At 40.5% G+C, this 23780-nt stretch overlaps 1 protein-coding gene across 1 annotated transcript in view; it reads right to left on the bottom strand.

The window, feature by feature from the left end:
• Positions 1-23780, bottom strand: part of FAT1 (FAT atypical cadherin 1) — a gene marked incomplete in the record, with an annotated part of 1563619 nt that overhangs the window by 686220 nt on the left and 853619 nt on the right. The window contains 2 exon segments of the mRNA XM_044062507.1: positions 5150-5357; positions 6459-6788. Coding sequence (XP_043918442.1) covers positions 5150-5357; positions 6459-6788 — 538 coding nt within the window.

Below are 23780 nucleotides of genomic sequence, written 5' to 3'. Positions count from 1 at the left end.
CTTTTTCTGACATCCGGTTAAATACTGAGACAAGAAAAAACCAAAATATTCCCCAACGGGGTACTTAGCCAACTTTGATTCGGTCTGAAACTCTGACTTCAGAAACTTTCAGAACGCCAACCTGCACTCGCAAAATTGCTTCTGCATCGGACCATGCGGCAAAAAAGACTGAGGATATGGCGTCGGTCATGCGCGTAGTACCCTGACGCACTGGCGTCAGTCTAATCGCCCTGACCGACGTCAGCCATATACTTTGGTATTCGGGCCGACTGGACAGCGGACTACCCAATAGTTAGGACTGCAGCAATGTGGAATGAAGAACATCTCCTGGCCTGAGATGGGGCTGGAAGGATGTCACAGCCTTTTGCACTGCAATCATTTCCTTCTGGATGATATGCAAGGGAAGGTGTTGGGCATCCCAAAAACCTTGGGTGCACCTGCCTGCAAGCTGGGCACCCCAACAATGTCTGAGGAGTCTGTGGTGATGGTCTGCCTGGTGGGGCGGTGGATGAAGAGGAGACCCTGGTTCCTGGCACAGGCCCCTGCCCACCAGAGCAACTTGGCCCTTATACAGGGGATCAGATGGAGAGAGGTCTCTAGAGGCTATGAGTGTTGACATCAAAGGTTCGTTAGATACCACTGAAGCTTCCTCATGTGTAGCCTGGCCAGGGGAATCAGAAGGATGCAAGAAGCCATGTACCCCAAGGCCTGCAGGAACTCCCTTGCTGTGAGGTGACTTTTGGACACCAGCTGGGTAATGTAGAGAGGCAGGGAGCTCTGCTTTTCTGGGGTTAGGAAGGCCATTTACGATGCTTTGTCCAGCAGTTGTCCCAGGAAAATGATCCTCCTGGAGGGAGTCTGCTTTGATTTCTTCTCATTGATGGTGAACCCCAAGGAAGTTAGGAGGGTTTTGACAAAGTGTAGGTCCTGGAGCAGCTTTTCTTTGCTCTCTGCCTGGATGAGGCAGTCATCCACATAAGGATAAATCTGTACATTTTTTTGTCTGCAAAATGCTATGGCTGGGGCCAAACATTTGGTGAAAACCCTGGGAGCAGTAGATAAGCCAAAGGGAAGAGCAGTGAACTGATAATGAAAATCTCAGTTGAAACCAGATACTTCCTGCAACCTAGCCTTATAGGCACATGAAGGTAAGCTTCCTTGAGATCTAAAGTTACCATCCAGTGATCTTTGCCCAGTAGAGGTAAAAGCTGTTGTAACGTCAACATCTTGAACTTAGGAATGTCCAGATAAGTGTTGAGGATAGATAAATCCAAAATTGGTCTCCACGTGTTCCCCTTCTTTGGTACTAGGAACAGGCGAGAATAAAACCTAGGCCCCTTTCTGATACAGGGACTGGCTGAATGGCCCCCATCTGGAGTAACTGAAACTTGCTTGTGAGCCTCTTTTCTTTGTGGAGGAGGAAGCGTCTGGCATGCCTTTGAAAGGGGCATTGTGTGGAAATAAAATCTGTAACCGTGATGAATGATATCAACACCCATCTGTCTTGAGTAATTAAATCCCAATTTTCTTTGAAAAGAGACAGTCTTCCTCCCAAAGGAGCTGCCAGACGAGTCCACTGGCAGCTGAAAAGGCAGGTCATTGGGTCTGTTTACGAAAGGACTGACCCCTGCCCTCACCAGAAGTCTGAGCAGGTGAACTCCCTGATCTAGGCCTAAAAGAACCTTGAGCCCTGCCCCTACCACGTCTAGGCCTACCCCTAGACTGGGAATCATAAGCAGGATATGTCCACCCCTTAGCAGGCCAATTTCTACTAAACTTCGGAGGCTGCACCTGCAAAAAATCTTTAACAGTCTGCATAGACTTAGCTTTGTCCTCCATTTTCTTTAAAACTGCTTCCACAGGCGATCCAAACAACACATCAGACTGTAAAGGAGCATCCAAAATCCTTGTCTTAACATGCTCAGCCAAACTCTGCTCCCTCAACCAGGCATGCCTGCGAAGAACAGAACTAGTAGCAGCCACCCTCGAGGAGGCCTGTACAGCATCAAAACCACACTGCAAAGAATGCTTACCCACTTGTTCAGACACATGAACCAAATCCAGCAACTCTTTACACTCAATACCTTCCGCCAAAGCATCCACCTTAGATTTCAATTGTGAAAGGAGATAATTTTGATATTTTAGCATGTGAAACTGACAATTCAACGCCCTCATGGCTAGAGTTGAAGAAGTATACATTTTCTTTCCCCACCTATCCAAAGCCCTTGCCTCTTTATCAGAGGGTACAGGATTTTTAACCACAGAAGCTTTAACACCTTTAGGCCCCTGAGAAACAGTTTCTGGGTCCGCCCTAGGACTCTTAAACAAATACTTATGAGCTTGGCACCCTATAATACCTATCAGGCTTAACAGGAGCAGGAGGTAAGAGTCAGGATTCAGGGAAGCCTCTGCAAAAACATCCTCCACCACATTCAACACAGGAGGAATAGCTAAGGGCCTATGCTGGGGTAAAACAAAATTCCCTAAGCCTTTTCCTGGAATCAGAGTAATCCTGGCCTTCCCATTTAAAGTGCTCCCTCATGGAGTGTAGAGTCTCTGAAAATGAGAAATCCTCAGGAGGAGAAGCTGTAGGAGTGGAATCATCCACATCCGAATCAGAATAAGCAGGATACTCCTGTAAGTCTTCCACAGAAGACTCTGAAGCCTGTGAACACTGTTCAAAACTATCAAACTCCTGTTCCACCCTAGGCCTCTTATCAGGCGGGGGCATAGAACCTCTAATCATAGTAATCAAATCTTCTGCCATTTTAAGCATATGTTTCTTAGGAACCGAGCCCGAAATGCTAGGAGAAGCCCCCACAGAAACTGAACTTGGCCTACCTCTAAAAGAAGCTTTGGCAACAGAAGGAGAGGCCCTAACTACCTTGGGAAGAGAGGGAAGAACAGTTACCTGAGAAGGCCCCTCAGCCTGGCCTACCTCCTGAGAGGGCACATCCTGTAACAGTAAAGTTTCTGCCTGAGACTCCATGGAAACTCCTGGCAAAACCTCGGGCTCCACTGAGCCTTCTAAAGAACCGACGTCCGGGACTGCCGGTTCATCAACCCTAGGCTTCACTGTTTTGTCCTTGCGCTTCTTGGATGAAGCGGGCGTCGGAGCATCCGACGGCATATTATAATTACGCTTCCAAACACTAACCTGGCACAATCTAGTCTCCTTTAATAGTGCGTTTGTTAAATCTAGCACAAGAACGGCAACCAACGTCGTGCTCAGGCCCTAAACAAGGTATACACAATGTATGATAATCCCTATGCGGTATCTGCTTCCCACAAGAAATACAGTTATTCACTTTTTCTGACATCCGGTTAAATACTGAGGCAAGAAAAACCAAAATGTTCTAACGGGTACCAGCCAACTCTGTTTCGGTCTGAAACTCCGGTTTGAAATATCTCAAACGCCAACCTGCACTCGCAAAATTGCTTCTGCATCGGACCATGCGGCAAAAAGACTGAGGATATGGCGTCGGTCATGCGCATTAGTACCCTGGCGTACTGGCGTCAGTCTAAGGCCATGACCGGCGTCAGCTCTCTGGTATTCGGGCCGACTGGACGCGGACTATACCCAATAGTCAGGACTGCAGCAATGGAAGACGAAGAACATCAGCAGCTGACGAAGAAAAACATTGACTCTGGTATTTGGGCCTTCCGAGGTCTACCACAGCTGTGATAATCTACAGGTGATGACTGCAACAATGAAACACGAAGAACATGTGCTTAACAAGTTTACTCTCTGATACCAGATCATCTTGGCACTACATGACACGGACCAAAATGTCTCCAAGTCAAACATGTGATATGGAATGAGGTCCTATTAACACTCAGAAATGAATTACCAAAATATGTGCAAAACCTCAGTTTAGAGCCATATCACTTTTTGAGTGATGTCCTGAAACTGAGAAGGCTTCAAATATTTTTTGGGACAGCTGACAAAGTCACAAGATGGAAGCGTTTCCACTCTATAATCTGATGACCTTAGGGTCATAAAACAATTATTGCTAAGTATGCAGTTCCAGTTGAAGTAATTAAAAAGGCAGTAATGGGACAGTGAAATACACACTGCTTTAAGCAACAACACAGAAGTTAAGGAGACACACAATACATGTGGTGAACGAGTGAAAGAACAATGTTTTGCCTGAACAGAAAACTAAAGAAAACGCAACACAGAAATAAAACGCAGAAGTCTATTATCTGAACTACCACGACTATTTCTAGATGCAATGCTTGAACTGTATTACAGTAAGGTGTCATCAATTAAAAAGTGGCTGCCTTGATTCCTGACCCTAGCTGCAAGATGATAACTGGCAACTAGTTAGGACACCACAAGAAAATGAAAAAAATCTTAGAGCTGCTCTCAAATCCAGTCAGTGATGTCAGACAATGTAGCTGTAGTATATGTATGTATATATGTATGTGTATATGCGCAAGTATGTATATGTACAGGTGCGCACGCACACTGTACATGTGCATACATCTACATATGCACACACACATCTAACACAGACAAAAATACAAACATTCCTGCAATTTTGTAAAAGTTTTTAGATTTTGTTAAACATGCAAGACCTGCTTTACAGCTACGTATTTCCATGGGTGACCCATAAGCTCCATCAGACTGAAATATGCCAGATTTAACTACATACATTTCATTCACAATCGGGTTCTTCAATTACAAACAGCAGCAGCAGCCATGCAACATGTAAACTTTTACTGACTAAACACTGGTGTGTGTTTATGAATGTGAGTATCTCTCTCGCTTGATACATGAGTGGGAAAGATTTACTGCAATAGGCACATTCAGGGTGAACAGATTCTGTGCACTTCCAAACTACTTACAGAAACGAAAAAAGAGAGCAGTGTGACACATGCTGAAAAAAACTTACATACAAGACAAAAATTTGCAGAGCACTAATGTTATAAATGTATTAAAAACACAGGCATGTAGCAGTTCTACAAACACCAATGAAAGCAATGTTGTACAGGACAATGGCTCAAGCTGCAAATACTGCAGTACACAATGATTATTAGAGCATCTCAATAAATGCTGTCACTGATTTGATTAATGTAAACTTGATTTGTGAATATGAATAGTTAGCTGTCATACAAAAATATGCTGCACTCAGAGCAAACCTACCAGTAATATCAAACCAGAGTGGAGAATGAACAGGGTCCACTGTTACAACACCAATCATGTGATTAACGGGGTCGCTCTCCATGACTGTAAATGAGAATGTTTCTTCAAAAGCAAACTGCTCTGGAGCTGGAGGAGGTTTCAAAATCCACTCAATGTGCAGTCGTACAGTAGATGACTTCTGGGGGCGGCCATTATCCACAGCTTTAATCTAACAGAGATTAATCAATTTTACTCATCATGAAGCTAGAATAACATCTGACACTGAACACAATCACTGTTGTCTTCAGAATAGAAACTACAATCTATGCCACAAATCATTACATTTCATTAAGTAATTTAAAATGGACACTAAAACGAGAAAACAAAAAATCGAAGTTCAATTATCCAGCACAACAGCTATTCACAAATGATGACGTTCCATGTTAACAGCATGTTACTAACAGCAAAAGATGCCTTTCGTAATTGACATTTATAACACTGCAGCTGTAATTCTGACAGTACAGGGTCTGTACTAAGATAATGAATATTCTAAACTAACGACAGTTAAGACACCCAAAGCAAACACTATTATTCTTATTACCACTTTTATGACAACAAAACTAAAACATGTACTTTATAATCTTATGACTATGCATGGATGTGGTAACTACAATCTACAACACAAAAGAGAAACAGCTTACAGGTGAATCTTGTACACTTTAGGAGCTTAGAGTATGAAACACTTTTCAGTGGTTATAAAACTAGGTAAATTACGTATGATCTGTCTGCAGTAATTTATCACAATTTACAAACATTTGGGAAAATGTAACTGTTTCAACTTCACATCATTTAAACTGTGAAATGCTCCTAGTCGATACTTCAAAAGAGTTTCAGTGCTTCCTATCAAAGATTTCATTGTGTAAATGATCAGCAAGCAGAAAAAGCCTGAATTAAGATGGAACTACCTACACCAAACGAGGTTATGCTGCTACACCTTTGTCAATTTAAAAATATTTTAGCAATCCCAAGAGAGGTATGATAAAGCCACACAAATTATCTTCATGAAGTATGCTGCCCATCAAGGAATTACCTGCAACATTTACCGCCTCTGACAAAATATACCGGGTGGGATTAAAAAAAAATCTTCACTTTAAAAATATATGGCTGCTTTTTGCAACTTATTACTTAGAGCAAAAAAGTAATAATTATTCAACTATAGTTATTCTGCTACTCACATTCAGAACTAGTTTGAAAATATGAATACACTTGTCAATAAATGACTGAATAAATAAAATTAGTCTGCACTTTCACCACAGAATGCCACTCTTACCGTGAGAATGTCATATTCTCCTGCAGCAGACGATTTCTTGGATGACACCACTCCTGTTTTTGGTTCAATGAAAAATTTGGCATTCTCATCTCCCTCTTCAATGCTGTATGCTATCTCTGCATTAGGGCCATCATCTTTGTCAGTGGCTATTACACGGTAAACTGGTTCTCGTTTAGTTGTTCGTTCTTTCGGAAGTTTATCTCGTTCAGGCAGCTTAATCTTGTAGAACTTTTGCAAAAACTGTGGTCGGTTGTCATTTTCATCCAAGACTTTCACTATTACTCTAGCAATGGTCGACTTTGCAGGTCTTCCATTGTCTGTAACTGTCACCTACATGAACAAAAAAAAAAAAAAAAAAAAAAAAAAACACAGTTTAGAATCAACAACATATATATCTATTTTTTTAAATTTAAAGTAACTGTTTCGAATTAGCAAGATTGTTCTCACTTTCTGTTTCTACTAAATTTCTAACAGGTCTAAGCTAACAATGGATACTCAATTGAAACCTTCTGTAGCAACACTTGAAATGAATTGCAGATTAAACACAGAAAGAGGAGTTAAACGTTTTAGCCTACATATATACAGTATATTAATGTACTGCAAGTCTATGTGTCTGTGTGTTGGGAAGGAATGCAAATGAGGGCCACTGTATTCAAAATATTAAAAACAGGCCTCCCAACTCATTAACTTGCCATTTGGTAAATTGCAGCATCATTATCCAAACATTATCTGCTTAAAATTAAGCATCTTAAAAATGTGCTGCTGTTGATTTAGTAGGCACATTGTGCTATTGTTTGTGTCTTTATGCTTTTCCCGGTTAGGGGTCGCCACAGCGGAACTCCAGTCCGCTAATGATTGGCAGTAGATTTTTTACGTGCCGAGTTTGACAGCAGCCCTGACGCACAACCCTCAACGAAGGTACGCCCATTCACGCATGTCTCCACACAGAAGACGCTCTAGCTGAGAATCAAATGGCACAACATCTTGCTGTGAGGCGACAACGCTACCGCAGCACTACCACCGCAGTAGGCACATTGTGCTATAAAAGTACAAAAATATTAAACATAAAATTTATGTCAACTAGTCTTATGATAGGGTATTCTAATGGGTGAATATGAGTACCTCTTTGCAGTATCCATTTGCCATGCCTTTCTAGAAGTTCTACTGCTAACAGCAGCTCGACCCCCTTACACAGCATCCACATACCACATGGGGCGGGGGGGATGCTACTTCACTAACTGACTTTCTATTCCAACTAGGTTCTACATGCATGAAAGTATACAAGCTATAACGTTGCTGCTTGTTTACTGGAAATTAATGGCAGTGGTGATTGGCGGGGGTGGGGTGTAGACAAGGTTCTCACTGCAGATTGTCCTTTCCTCTGACATGTTAAGTACTCACATGTTTTACCCTGCTAAAATGGGTCTTTTAAAGTGGTTCCAATAATCCACCAAAGAACTTTGCTTATGGACAGTAGCTCCAAGATGGAGTGCTCATTGAAGGAATGCACTTGCAGTCAAATAGCTGCAGAACACATAAAGTACAGCTGTGTACACTTACCATAAATGTAGATGTTTGAGTGTACTCACTGTTGCAGTCATCACATTTGGGTTATCTGCCTGCAGACAGTCCTCAGTTGGCCCGAATACCAGAGACTTAGTATTTTTGTGTCGGATGTTGTCGCTTCTTCCATGATGTCAGGGGTATAAAAACAGGCAGCTGACGCCACTACATCTGTTTTTTCTTGCCCTAAATGTCAGAAGCCCCCAAATAGGGAGCTAGTATATGGTGGGGAAAAACACCACCAGTAAAAAGTAAATACCAATACCAGTAGGAATAGCCATAGAGAGAACAGATAAAGAGAGAGAAAACCAGGGGGCTGGAAGAAGGGGAAACCAAGACTGCAACATACACTCGAACATCTACATTTATGGTAAGTGTACACAACTGTACTATGTTCTTTGTGTTTCACTGTTGCAGTCATCACACTTGGATTAACTCCCAAAGCTGAGGAAGGGTGGAGGCAGTCAAGAAGAGTTAGGGCTGTCTAGTAGGCTATGCAAGACTGCTGTAGCAAATCCTGCCCTGGTTTTGGAAAATACAGGCAGGTGGCAATGCCTGGTGAAGGTGTGTATAGAACTCCAGGTAGCAGCTTCCATTATGTTCCTGGTAGGGACTCCCCTGAGAAATGCTGTAGAGGTAGATGTGGCCCTAGTGGAATGTGTTCTGACCCCCTGAGGGGTTGGTTTTCTATGGTGCTTGTAGCAGAAATGGATGCAGTGTGCTATCCATTTGGAAATGTTTTGTTTTGAAATGGCCTTGCCCTCTGCTCCTGTTGCAAAGCTGACTAGCAGCTGATCAGATTTTCTGAAAGGCTTAGTCCTATCAAGGTAGAAACTGAGCTGTCTGTGCACATCCAAAGAGTGCAGAATCCTTTCTCCTTTATTTTGAGGATTAGGGAAGAAGGGCGGCAAATGGACAAATTGGTTGAGAGCCACACTGGACACCACTTTAGGCATAAAGGAAGGGTTAGTCCTGAGGGAAACCCTGTCAGCATGGAAAATAATGAAGGGTTCCACAGCCATCAGTGCTTGTAACTCAGACACTTCTAGCTGAAGTGATGGCGAGAAGCAAGGCTATTTTCCAAGAGTGGAATTTTAACTCTGCTGAAGCAGCCGGTTCAAAAGGGGGAAGCGTGAGTTTTTCCAGTACAAAGTTAAGGTCCCAAGCAGGGGAGGGTGCTCTCCTTGGTGGCCTTAAGTTGTTTGCCCCTCTCAGGAATTGTTTGATGAGATGGTGAGAGACTAGAGGTGGCTTAGTATTGTAATGAGCTGAAATGGCAGAGGCATGGATCTTAATGGAGGAGAAGGATAGGCCTCTGTGGAGTAGTTTTGCTTGGTAATCCAGGATTAGAGGTAAGGATGGCAGTGCTGTGTCCCTTTCCTTTAGACTGAGTCCAAGAACAATACCTTTTCCACGTTTCAGCATAGGATTTCCTAGTACTGGGCCTTCTGGCTTCAAGGATGACGTACAGCACCTGTTTGCTTAGGGTTGCTTTTGGAGAGTTTAAGGAATTAGCCAGGCTGCAAGATTTAGGGTTTTCAATTGTGGATGCAAAATCAGTCCCTCCTGCTGGGAAAGCAGGGTTGGGGTCTGGTGTAGGTGCCAGGGTGGCACCATTGTCAGGTTGCACAGGAGTGGGTATCAGTGCTGGCGTGGCCAGTCTGGGGCAATCCAGAATTGTCCTTGGTCTGTCTTGTTTTATCTTGAGTAATACTCTCGCGAGAAGGGGCAGAGGGGGAAAGGCATAAATTGAGAGGTTTTCCCATTGAAAGGATAGGTCATCCACCTTCCAGACCCTGCTGTGAGGGTTTCTGGTGCAGAATTTGCTTAACTGGTGGTTGTCAGAGGAGGCAAAGAGATGCATCTCTGGGGTCCCCCATTTCTGGATCAGAAGGTTGAAGGTGCTTGGCTCCAATTTCCACTCGTGTGGGTCTAGGAGATTTCTGCTTAAGTCTGCCAGTGACTTTTGCTTGCCTGGCAGGAACTGAGCTTGTAGATGAACTTGACTGTTCAAGGCCGTGTTCCACATGGCCATAGCTAACCTGCAGAGTGGGTAAGAATGGGTTCCCCCCTGCTTGCTGATGTACCACAACTGTGGTGGTGTCTGTTTTTATCAGCAGTTGTCCTGGTAAGAATAGGTATCTGAAAGCTGTCAGGGCATTCTGTACAGCTAGCATCTCTTTTTGGTTGACGTACAGGAGAATCTGCCTTGGGCTCCAGTGGCCCTGAATACATTTACCTGCCATGTGTGCCCCCCCCCCCATGCATAGACTTACACGTCTGTGGTTAGGGTCTGGGTGGTATGGGGTTGAGTAAAATGCAGTCCCTTGTTGTGGTTGCATGCTTCTGCCCACCAAAGGAACTCTGTCCTTAGACAAGGTATGATAGGAATGACAGTTTCCAAGTCCTGAGAATGTTGGCACCAAAGACTTTTTAAGTACCATTGAAGTTTCCTCATATGCAGTCTTGCATATGGAATTAGCAGAATACATGAGGCCATGAACCCTAGGGCTTGCAGTACTTTACTTGCAGATTGCTGGGATCTGGTGGCCATTTGTTTGAAGTAGTCTGTCAGATCCACCTGTTTTTCTGAAGTGAGGAATGCCATCTGGGAAGTTGTGTTCAAGCTTGCTCCCAGGAATACAATCTTTTTTTTTTTCAAAACAAGTTTATTGTTTTAACATATAAGAGAAATATCATAACAATTTTATACAAATAATTAAAAATAGGTATTATTATAATATTCAACAAAACAACTAAAGTATTTACAAAGACATCCACTACAATCAGATCAATTAATTAAACTAAAATACTGTGCTATTGAAATTAGAATTTTTTTAACAAATTTTGTAAATTATCCCATACAATAAAATGTGATGTTTTTCTAGTTGTTCTCATTCTAATTGTGATTATTTCCATATGACACATTATATTCATAACATTTTTAAATTCATTGAACGAAGGAGGTGTATCTGAAATCCAATTTCTAGTTATTATTTTCCTAGCCACTGCTAGGATAGACCATAACAAGGGAAGCTTAATCTTTTTAACACATTGAGGTACAGGTGTGTTGAATAATATAAGAGACTTAGAAATAATTAAATTATCTGTAAAAAGAGCCTGCAAAAATTCATTAATTGACTTCCACTATTCTTTCAACTTCATACAGTCATAAAACATATGAGCCCAGTCAGCATTAATTTCTACATTACATCTCTTACATAGATTATCTTTATTATTAATTTTATTCATCATCAAAGGTGTATAAAAGATCTATGTAAAAATTTCCATGTATAAAGTCTCCAGACAATGGAAGATGTAGTTCTATAAGCAGATTCCAATATATATTGTTTATCTTGTTGAGTTGGTGGGTCCCCATTAATAGAGGTGAAATAATTCCAGTATGAATCTACATTGTAAAAAGTCTCTTGTCTGATAATTTTATGTATATATGAAAGTTTACCTTTATCAGAAACTTTATGCTGTAAATTTATTATCAAGTAATCAATCAGTTTTGGAATAGATTCTTTAACTGTTATAGACATTAGATCTATTCTATCAATGAGATGTTGTCTAAAGATCTGAACCTCTAACCAGCAAGTTTCTCTTAGATCAAATTCTTGTTTTAAGAAATCTAGATGTTTAACTTTATCAGATATCAGCTGATACCAGTACTTTAGATTATTATCTATAGCTAAATGAGCTCCTTCAGAAGTAGATGACATAAGCATACCCAGAGTATAAATTATAGGGAATACAATAAAATTCCATTCCCTATACTTAGGGTGCATGAATATAAAGTTACGATAACTAATAATAATATTTAATGGGTAACAGACCATATGTTTAGGTGTAATAGGTGAAGTACAAAATTCCTTTAGCAACCACAACATGGAGTTATTTATAATCATATTTTTATGTGTTAAGGAGATTTTCATGAAGTGCATACTAATTAGCTCCCAATAATCTTTCCATTTTGCGACATATGACCGATCTATTAATAAAGTAATAACTTTTATAATAGAAGAGATAATATATAAATTAAAGTCTGGGAAAGAAATACCCCCTTGAGACCAGCTATTAGTATGTTTCTTTAATGCAATCCTAGGTCTATTAGGTGCCCATAAGAAATTTAACATTAGTGTATTCAGTTTCTTGATAGTTATTTTTGTAGGTGAAAGTATTATTGATTGTATTAAGTATAAAATCTTGGGGAATATTATCATTTTAATAATTGTAAGTCTCTCCTCCATAATAAAAAACATATTATTCCAGGTATTAAAAAGATTTTGTATATTAAGAAAACAGGTATTATAGTTATTATATATAATAGATTTAATATCTTTAGATAGTATTATACCTAAATAAGTTATCTGACCTGAGTTGGGTACATATTTAGTAAAATCACTAATGAGAGTATTTTTCGTGTATATATAGGTAGTATTTTAGTTTTTGTTCATTGAATATTAAACCAGAAATACTTTTAAAATTCATCATTTTATCAAATAAAGACTGCATAGAAGAATTAGATCCTGCTGATGTAATTAGAACATCATCTGCAAAAGTTGAATTTTTGATGTTGTATTTTCTTCTATTTCAAAACCCTCTATGTCAGTACTGTTTCTAATCAAATTAGCCCAAGGCTCCATTACTAAAGTGAATAATAGTGGAGAAAGTGGACATCCTTGCTTTGTACCTTTAAGAATGGGTATTTTTGTGAAACATATGTTCCTACCTTAATATAAGCCAGCGTTCCTTTGTATAAATGCTCAATTAAATTTACAAATGCATCAGAGAAATTTGTGCATTTCAGTAAGGTAAACAGATAGTCCCAACTTACTGAATCAAATGCTGAACCTATATCAAGACTAATAAGTGTTAAATCTTTCTTTTTCCTATTTGCAAAATCAATTAATGTTAAAGTTCTTCTTATATTATCAAAAGTATTTCTATTTACAATGAAGCCCATCTGATCTATGTCTATAATGCCGGGATAATTGTCTTCAATCTATCAGCAAAAATACTCAAACATTTTATAATCAACATTAAGTAATGAGATGGGTCGATATGAAGAACATCTAGTTGGATCTTTATTAGGTTTTAAAATTGATGAAATAAATGTATATTGCCAAGATGGAGGGGTTATTAACTCAGTTTGGGCCAGAATAAAAACCTTATGTATTAATGAATATGTAGTTTTAGAAAGGATTTTATATATCTCTGGTATAATACCATCATTACCCGGTGCTTTGTTTGATTTAAGCTTATTTATTTGTGTAATAACTTCTGTATATGAAATACTCTTGTCCAATAGTTTAATCTGTTGTTTATTAAGCTTTTTATTCATGTTTGTGGTTATAAACTCCTTTATTTTATCTTTAGGTTCCATGTTAATGTCGTTATGGTTAATCTTGTGAAAGTGATTTCTAAATTCATCCAGTATTTCTGGTATACTAGAAACATTCTTCTTTTTCCTTAGAGAAAAGATTTCTTTGATATGGTTTTGTTTATTCAATCTTTTGTTTTATTTTTAAGTCTATGTAAGTATTTGGGGCTTATTGAATAAGACAAAACTTGTATTCTCTAAAGTTATTTTAACTTTATGAGTTAAAATTTCTTTGTATTTCTCATTTAGTTTGTTTATTTCTTCAATAACTTTCTTGTCCATAATATTTTCTTTATTATTATGTTTATAAGAGTCTAGTTTACTTTGAATATCTAACAATTCCTTATCCCAAGATTTCCTTTTGTTATTATACCATCTGATACTTTGTCCATATAGATATGATTTTAAGGCATCCCAAACATAGACAATGGAGACTTCAAGAGTATTATTTATGTCTAGAAAATGTTGTACTTCTGAAAGTATATATTCTTTATAGTCTTTTAGCTGAGTTAAGTATGCTGGTATCCTTTTGATCTGAACATTATGAGTATTTTTTATCATGAATTCAAAAACAATTGAGTTATGATCAGATATAGGACATGAAATGATTTTGGAATTAATTAAATCTGTTACCATCTGGTTAGAAATAAAGACCCTATCTATTTTTGAATAAGTTTTGTATCTGTTAGAAAAAAAGGTGTATGGTAATGATTTTGACTCTATCTGATTATTGATATCATTCAAATGATAAGAATTAGCAAAATCATTTAAATGTTTTGCATTAGATGTAATTCTTCTTTTCTTTATAGTGGTAGTATCACTTTCATGTAGTATACAATTAAAATCACCAGCTAAAATAATATCCCCTACAGAGAATGATATGATCTTATCAATATGATATTTCACTGTATTAATACCAATTCCAGGTATCCAATATACATTAATTAAAGTGTAAGTCTTCCCATTAATTTGTATTGTAACCATACAAAATTTGTCATCCTGATAAGACTTAATGGTTTTAGGAATGGGCATACTTTTATTCCATAAAATAGCCACTCCTCTTTTTTTCTGAGTGTGCTCTGAACTAACCAATACTGTATACTTATTAGTGGCTAGTTTATCAATATCTTTTTTCAAGAGATGGGTTTCTTGCAGGAAGACTAGATTGGCCTTGTGTAGATTAATGTATCTTATTAGGCTTGCCCTTTTACACGGATTATTCAATCCATTAATGTTTAAAGAAATTCCTTTTAAAGATGTCATTTGGCATTTTTAAAACTCAAGAATCTTATGATCGAAATAACAAATAACAAGATAAATAATGTTACATCTCCTCTTTTAGGTGTACCTTTAAATATAGCTGTATTTATTAAATCTCTTATGGGATTTTGTATAGGATTCAATTTTGTTTGTAGTGACAATGAGTGTACAAAATATATTGTGGATGTCAAAACTATATACATATAACAATGAACAAGTAAAAATAATGTAAGGATTAAACCTTGCATCCCGCCTGGAGTTGAAAACTCCAACTTAGAGCAGTACTTACTACTCAAGTTAACCCCCTACCCTAAGCAGCAGTACCTCAGCTACCACCTTATCAATTTAATACTAGTTATATTTAACTGAGGTTAACCGTTTTCAATTCAATTATCTATCAAGACAAAACTACACATTTGGTAAAACAGCATCATATAAACTAAAATAAACTTTTTTTTTTTTTTTAAAAACTGTTCATACTATTATATAGATCTATGTAATATATAGCACTTGTATTCTAATAGCATTCAAATAATCTTAATGTTAGAAATCAAGAGGAGAGAAAATTATGTTCTAACATTCATTTAAATCAAAAACTTTGGCTAATATGATTCAGACATTACATGCATTAAGATGCATCTATTTTCTGTCGAATACAATCTTTTGACTAGGTACCAGTTTTGATTTATTTTCATTGATGGTGTACCCCAATGAAGTGAGAAGGTTTTTTACAAATGTCAGGTGCTGAAGCAGCAACTCCTGACTGTCAGCCTGAATCAGGCAGTTGTCCAAGTATGGGCAAATTTGGATATTTTTCTGCCTGCAGTATGCAATGGCTGGAGCCAGGCATTTTGTGAATACCTGGGAGCAGTAGATAAGCCAAAGGGAAGTGCAGAGAACTGATAATGCATAGACCTTGCCCTGAAATGTAGATATTTCCTGCATGACTCTCTTATGGGGATGTGCAGATAGACTTCTTTTAATCTAGGGTGACTAACCAGGCATCCTTGGCTAACACAGGGAGAAGCTGTTGCAGGGTAAGCATCTTTAATTCTGCTACCACCAGAAAGGTGTTGAGAATTGAAAGATCCAGGATTGGGTGCCAAGAGCCCTCTTTCCTGGGTACCAGGAATAGTCTGGAGTAGAATCCTTGACCCCTCTGTTGTACTGGAACAGGCTGAATAGCTCTGATATTGAGCAGGGAAAGTACTTGGTTTTGAGCCTCTGCCCAATGGTTTGGAGGAAGGTCTGGAAACCCGCTTGGGGTTGGCAGTGAATGAAAATAAAATTTGTACCCCTGGGATACAACTCTGAGGACCCATCTGTCCTGAGTGACGCACATCCAGTTCTTTGCATGAAGGGTAAGTTTTCCTCCTAGGGGCACAAGCAGTTGGGCAGGGCTGGGAAGTAGGGTTGAGAAGCCATTGTGAGCTTTTTCCATAAGGAGGTGGCTTACTACTCCCTGATTTAGGGGTGAGGGCACTCCATTGCTTAGATCTCTGCCTGAGACTGTAGTCTGGGTGGTCTGGTTCCCCTGGGTCTTGATTGGGAAGACCCAGAGGGGGCTGGAAAGGACCAGTGTTTTGAAGGGCAATGCCTACTGAATCTAGGTGGTTGCACTTGTAGGAATTCTTTAACAGTTGCATAGATTTAGCCTTTTATTCCATCTTTTTAAGAAATTCTTCTGCTTTGCTGCCAAACTGTCCTTATTTAAAGGATCGTCTAGTAATTTAGATTTGACATGATCTGGCAAGGTCTGCTCCTTCAGCCAAGCATGTCTTCTCACTACAGAGCCAGTGACAGCTGCCCTGCAATATGCTTTTAGGGCATCAAAGCCACACTATATAAAGTATGCTTACTAACTTGGTTTGCAGAGTGCATAAGCTCCTGCAATTATTTATTTTCTGCACAATCTGGAAAAATTACCACTTTTTGTTTAATAAGTTCCATAATATGTTGGTGGTATTTCAGCATGTGAAACTGGCAATTCAATGACAAGAGTTGCAGAGGTATACACCTTCTTACCCCATCTGCCCAAAGATCTGGAATCCCTGTCCGAAGGGGTAGGATTTTTGGCTGTGGTAGCCTTAATACCTTTAGGTCCCTGGGAAATAATCTCTGGGTCAGCAGTAAGATTCTTGAAAAGAAACTTGTGAGAATCAGGTACTCTTTAGTACCTGGTATGGTTTCCTAGGGCTGGAGGTAAAGTGTATGGAGTAAGACTGGATTCCATGAAAACATCATCCACAACATCCAGGACAGGAGTACAGCTAAAGGCCTGTGCTGAGGCAAGTCTAAAAATTCCCTCTTTTTGGACTGAGGATAGTCATGGCATTCCCAATGGAAATGCTCTCAAAAGTATGCAAGGTTTCACCAAAAGAAAAATCCTCTGGAGGGGAGGCAGAGGGAATGGATTCCTCTGCATCTGAATCCTCATAGTTGGATAAGGGCACGTCTTTATAATAAGAAAGATCAGAGTAATCAGACTCCTGGTCTGTAGAAACTGAAGGGAACTGGATTCTTGGTCTCTTAGCAGGGGAAGGCTGGCTTCCCCTAATCAGCGTAAAAAGGTCTTCAGCCATTCTAAGCATTTATTTTTGTGGCATGGGTGCCTGAGCATGCGTTTTGGTCACTGGTTTTCTAGGAGAAGTGCCTACTCTGGGCCTAAGAAACTTGGTAGTTTTGGTTAAAAATGAAGTCGGTTTGATTCGAACATCATTTGGATGAAAAACTCCCTTAGAAGCTCGTGCCTGCATAGCGGCTCTGGATCCATCTAAGGTAGAGACATCCACTGGTTCCATAGTCGAAGAAGCATCTCACGGCATACCGGATTCCGAATGGGTCTCAGCAAAGGCCTGCAAATCCATAGAACCGGGCATCAGAGGCTGCAAAGGCACCTCAATGAGTACCGGCAGACTGGCGACTAGCTTAATGGAAGTGTTGTTGGCAGTTTTGGACCTATGTGGTCCGTCTCTGTCTTTATCCTTACGTTTTTTCGGAAGATCGGTAGTCTGACGGCTTACTGAAGCCATTTCAGAATATGGAGATCGAGAGCGAAAGAATTTAGTGACAAAGATTTTCTTGAAAAGAGGGAAAATGTCACTTATGCAGGACTCATTACAAGTAATTTATTAAGTTATTAGTAAAAAAAAAAAAAAAAAAAAAAAAGTAGCAGCAAGTGCTTGTGTCTTCAGTAGGATTTACGGAGTTTTGTTTTGCAGTGTTACTGGTCACACTCCTTTCGAGTATATTTAAAAATGGTTGAGGAAATGGGAAGCTTTGTTGCTGTATGTTTACTTTTTGAATGGCAAATGTGGTTTGACTATATGGCTTTCTGAAGAAGAATGCTGCAGAAGTGGTGTGGTAGTGTGGGAACAAGTCTTCCTTCCCAAAATGCTCTTTGCTCTCAGCTGTTGAGCAGTGAGTTGATATACTTCAGTTAAGGACTTGTAGGGATAGTTACCACCCCCCCCCCCAAAAAAAAAAAATTTTTCTGCTATGCAAGGTTTATTTTTATTCCAGTTTTACTGCAGCTCTGTATTTATTCAACTAGAGGTGAAATCTGGTATGCTAGCTGTCAGACATCACCAATGCTGAATCACAGTTCTTAGGGTTAGTAAATGCTAATTTTGAGGCTCTCTGAAAGTGGATTTCAGCATTTCAGTTTTACAGTACTGCCACTCACCAAAGTTTCCTTCAGTGACACGAGTCTGAACCTTTTACCCAGGGCATCAAATCCATAACCTTCCTTTTCCCTCTCTTTAGGCTGAAGTGATTAACAAACTGCAGCATGCCTAACATCATAACACCAAATGTCACTGTGATGGGATCAAGGAGGAGATTCCCCAGTTAAGGATAGCTCCCTGCCCAAGGCCAACCACAAAACACCCATGAAAGGTCTACAAACCAGGACCAGGGAAAAACAGCCACCAAGTAAAGGAATAACCGTTGTAAGAAACTTGGCATACTTAACAGACCACAAATAGTACCTTTTACTGAAAAGTGCTGTTAAAACAGCAAAAAAGGAATGCCACTGACACTTGCAGACACTGATGTCTGAGAACATATCTTTTAATTCAGCAACACTATCCAGGATCCCAAAATATGATGGGGCATGATTCCCTGCAGAGTTATCATCTGGAACTTTAATACTGAATATGCCTGCCACAATCAATGAGCCAGAAGACGGGAATGACCCTAACTTTTTCAAAATGACAGAAGAAGATCTAAGAGCACACACTTCTGAAAGGGGAAATGGGCTCAATGTCCCCTTGAGAAGTAGTGTCTGGGCCCATTCCAATAGCTTCATGAAGAATTGCTAGCCACAAAGAGAAGGCCCTGAAAGGGAAGGAAAACCCAACAGCATCAAAACACTGCCATCTAAAATCTCATCCAGAAGCCACTGGTCACTGGTAGTGGCTCCCAAAGAAGGGAATGCAGAGAACTGACTTTTCAACTGTAGTCTGTAAGGGGTGGCCTAGAATGATACAAAGCCTGCCACCCTGTCCACTAAACGAGGAGACACTGACAAAGCACTGTTGTGTAAAATCTTACCATGACAATAGATGCCCCTCTCTCCACTGTTGCAGTATTCATAACTGATGGGATCTCTTACCAAGGACAGCCACTGCATCTGGTCAATATACAAAGACTCAGACTAATCAGCATTGTACATCAAAAGTATGCTCCCTGTGTCAACTTAGGGCATAAAGGTGACGTATGGAAGCTCTCAGCTCAGAACTGAAGTGCCCCAGGAGATCTAGAGCCACTCCAACAGGAAGGAGAACATGCAAATCCAGGGAAAGAGGAGATGCCCAAGGAAAAAGGCAAATACAATCCAGCCAGTAAGATGTACCCAGCAGAAAAAGAGGGAAAAAGGAAGAAAATGGGTTAAGAGGGAGGGAATGAATACTACAACAGTGAAAAAGAAGGTCCGCTACTGTTATGGTAAGATTTTATACAACTGTACTATGTCCTTCCACATCACTGCTGAAGTATCCATAACCAATGGGAGGGTACAAAAGCTACTGTAAGAGATGGGAGGAGGAAGGCAAAGAGGAACCTTCTACAAACCCATGAAGGACAGCCTTGGCAAAAAAAATCCCTGGCTCTGGAAATGACGTCCAATTTGCAATGTTTAGTGAAGGTGCACACAGAAGAACAAGTAGCAGCTTCATGGATTGAACTGGTGTCCAGACCCTAGATGACGGCTCCACTGGAATCCTCTTTGCCTTCCCTGGTAGAATGGGCCCGAACAGAGGCAGAAAGCCACTTGTCAGATAAGTTATAAAAAAAAAAAGGAAATGCCCTTCGAAATCCAGGAAGAGATAGCTTGCTTAGAAACAGCCAAACCAATTGTGCTGGCAAGAAAAGAAAAAGTTGTCTTATCTAAATAATACCCGACGTGTCTATGAAGGTCTAAGCTGCGTAAAACCTTCTCATTAGTTTGCTGAGAAGAAAGCTGGACAGACTGATTAAAGGACAACTTACTGACTACCATGGGCATAAAAGGATTGGATTATTACGCAGAGACACCCTGTCCCTATGAAAAGTCAAAAAAGGAGAAGCCGTCATCAAGGCTTGCAGTTTAGAAGCTCTCTTGGGGAAGGTGAGGGCAACCAATAAAACTGTCCGCCAACAGGCTCAAAAGGATCCTGGGTCAATTTCCCAAGAACAAAATTAAGGTTCCAAGGAGGAGGAACGGACTTTCTTCAGGGTCTGGATGTGGAAGACGCTTTTCAGGAATTGTTTAACCTGAAAATGAGAGGTCAACAGTGGATTCAAAGGCAGACGGGCATTGATTGCTGACAGGTGAACTTTGACAAAAGAATATGCCACGCCAACATGGAGTGGTTGACCAAAGTGCGAGAGAATAAGAAGGAATTCCAGTAAAAAGGAATCCTGGTGAAGCTTAAGACACCAAACAGAAAATCTCTTCCATTTGGACATATAGGATTTTTTGGTATTCGGTTTCCTGATATCCTGCAGGACTCTAAGCAAGTTCTCAGAAAACTGGTATAGAAAGAGGATTACAATTCTATCAGTGTGGACAGATGAGGTTGAAGGAGACCCTTTGTGCTGAGTGAGAAGATACTTGGTGAGGTAAATTGTGATGACTGCTCCCGGACAGATAAGAGGAGGGAGAACCAGTGCTGTCTGGGCCAAAAGGAAGTCAACAACAAGATCCTTGGAGAGTCCTGCTTGATCTTGTGCAAGACTTTGGGAAGAAAAGGAAGAGGAGGAAATGCGTAAAGGAACACCCCCCCTTCCAGGAAGAAGACAAGGTGTCCACCTTCCAAGTCAAGACGGCTTGGGGTTCTGAAACAAAAGTGAACAGGAGTGTTCAAAGGGGAGGAAAAAGATCCACTTGGTAAATACTCCAGCGATGAACAATGTGTAAAGATACCTCTCTATGAAGCACCTATTCTTGAGGTTGTGCTTTGGATCTGCTCAGTCTGCCACCAGGTTTTGTTATGAAGAAATGTAAATTACCTGAAGAAAAACTTGCATTTGGATAGCTAGATCCCAGGCATGCAGGGCTAGTTTGTGCAGAAGATAAGACCTTGTGCCCCCCCTTGATACACCACATGACTATGGTGTTGGCTGTATAGATCCATAAGGGGCGTGGAGACCAAACAGAGTGGAAGGCTGAGAGAGAAAGAATAATTGCCTGCATCTATGAAGCTGATGTCACCCAGTCGCTAATAAGGGGGCACAGCTCCTTAACCATTATACTGTCTGAAGCTGCTCCCCACCAGTGATACAAAGCATCTGTAAACAGCTCCTGAGCCGGAGCAAGAGGCTGAAAAGGGATGCCTGGGTTGAAGGATATGTGCAGTATCCACCAATAAAGCTCAAGTTTGAGGCAAGGAAGTAAAGGAACTAGAAACTCCAGAGGGTGGCAATGTTGAAGTCACACAGTCCATAGGTACCACTGAAATTTCCTCATGTGAAGCTTGGCAAAAGAAAGCATGCAGATGGTCGAGCCTATGAACCCTAGAGCCCTCAGAAATTCCCAGGCAGATACAAGGGACAGAGGAAGCAAGGACTGGAAGTAACTTAGTTAACAGATCCTTGGGAGCAGGCAGAGAGGCCAACACTGGAAATGGCTGGATCTCGCAACCCAGAAAAATGGGATCCTGAGAAGGGGACAGGGCAGACTTCTGCAGACTGACTGTAAAACCCAGACTGCAAAAGTGATCTGGTAAAGTGCAGGTCCTGCAGCTTCCTGGAAGAGGAGGAAGCTAGAAGAAGCAAGTCATCCAAATATGGAAATATTTGTACCCCTTGAAGTCTGACTATGACTAGAGCTAAGCACTTGGTCAATACCTCTTGGTCAAAGCAGAAAATTAAAAATGAAAGGAAAAAAAATGTAAACAACTTCCTGAACAGAAGTTATATGGCAGTATGAAGATAGACATCCTTTAGACCCAGAGAGAACAAAAAGGCTAGCAAGAGGGAAAACAGTGTCTGAAGGGAAAGCATCCTAAAGTTGGGTACCTTGAGAAAAGTATTTAGGAATGAAAGGTCTAGAGAACAGACCTCTAGGATCCCTCCTTTCTGGGGACTAAAAACATCCTGGAATAAAACTCTATTATCCCTTTGAGCCTCAAAGAGGTTGAACAGTGCCTTAATTCAGCAAACACTGCAGTACCCCTGAAAAATGGGGAATATGGTCTTAAGGGGTTTAGGGAATACTCAAAAAGAGGGGAAGGGATTTCAGACCATAAAGTAACCTTGAAGGATGATTTGACAGAACCCAAGAGTCTGCAGTAATCTGTTGCCAGACAGGAAGAGAAAGATAAAATCTGAGAGACAATGGAATCTGGCTGAGGGGAAAGGAAGACAAAATGTCAGATGGAGGCAGACTTATCCTGGAAAGCAGGCTTTTGAGGCCTAGGTGTCTGACAGGGTTTGTCAGAAAAACATGCACATCAAACGTCTTAATTTTGGAGAACTAAAGAGGCTGTTCATGAATGAAAGCAGTTTTAGCAGGACAATTCCTCTGAAACTTAGGAATGGGAGAGACAAAAATCTGTTTAGATTCTTCATGACTTTGCCTTGGTCCTGTAAGGTTTAAATAGATCAGCCAATGGAGTACAAAAACGATTCTGATAATCCAAATGAGCATCAAGTAGCTTAGCCTTAGTACCAGACAAAACCAAGAACAGCACCTCATGACAGATCCCAAAGCAGCATCCTCTCTAGAGGATGCATCAGCTGCACCATAGCTAAGAAGTGGATCTCCCCAAACAAAGAACAGTGGACTTTACTTCGGAATCATGCAGGTCGGACAGAACTGTCCCAAGCTGGGGACAAAAGGAACAACATACCTAGTCATATTCGTATGATAGTTTATGACACAAAATGCTAGTCTTGTAAAAGTATAGACTTTCTTCCCCAGTGTCTGCATAGCTCAACTGCCCTTGTCCAAGGGAAGAAACTTGGAAGAAGGCAAAAGATGGGAAGGCTTAGCAGAGACAGAGACCACATGTGGGTCAAAAGAGGGACACTTATAAAGAAATTTGAAAGCCTCAGGCACGTTTCAGGAAGCAAGGAAGCAGCTGAGAAGGTATCCAACCGGGCAGTAAAAATGGGAGGAACAGCAGAAGTCTTAAGGGAGTTCATCTGCATCACCTCATGAGTCCTCTTCTGGATGTCAGAAACCTGAGAAGAGCCCCACTTAAAATGCTCCATCTTGCCAACCACTATATCCCCAAAACACAATTCTTCTAAAGGGGAGTCAGGGCTAAAGGATTCCTCCTCCTCAGAGCCATAATCCAAAGGTGATGACATTTGGGAGGAGTAGGCCAAGGAATCCTCATCTGACTCTGATTCCTTTGAATACAACTCAGGCTCCCTAGATCTTTTAGGGGTAGAAGACCAAGGAGAAGTAGGAATAGAAACCTCCTACGGCATGGGCGCCTGGAGGCAGATGCAAGGGGTGCACTTGCACCCCCCTGGAACCGGCTGACCGAGAAATTCATTGTATTTTAATTTAAAAAAAAAAAAATTTTTTTTTTTAAAGGGTGTTCCTCTAAGAACGCCCTTTGCGTCCCGTCCAGTCGCACAGACACAGAAGATGAAAACAGGTCGCAAACACCTGTTGTATC

The sequence above is a fragment of the Protopterus annectens genome, chromosome 2.part1 (assembly GCF_019279795.1).
Source record: "Protopterus annectens isolate FY-2018-M chromosome 2.part1, PAN1.0, whole genome shotgun sequence".
Lineage (NCBI taxonomy): Eukaryota > Metazoa > Chordata > Ceratodontiformes > Protopteridae > Protopterus > Protopterus annectens.
The sequence above is the reverse complement of the archived record's forward strand: the minus strand, read 5'-3'. Positions and strand labels throughout refer to the sequence as shown.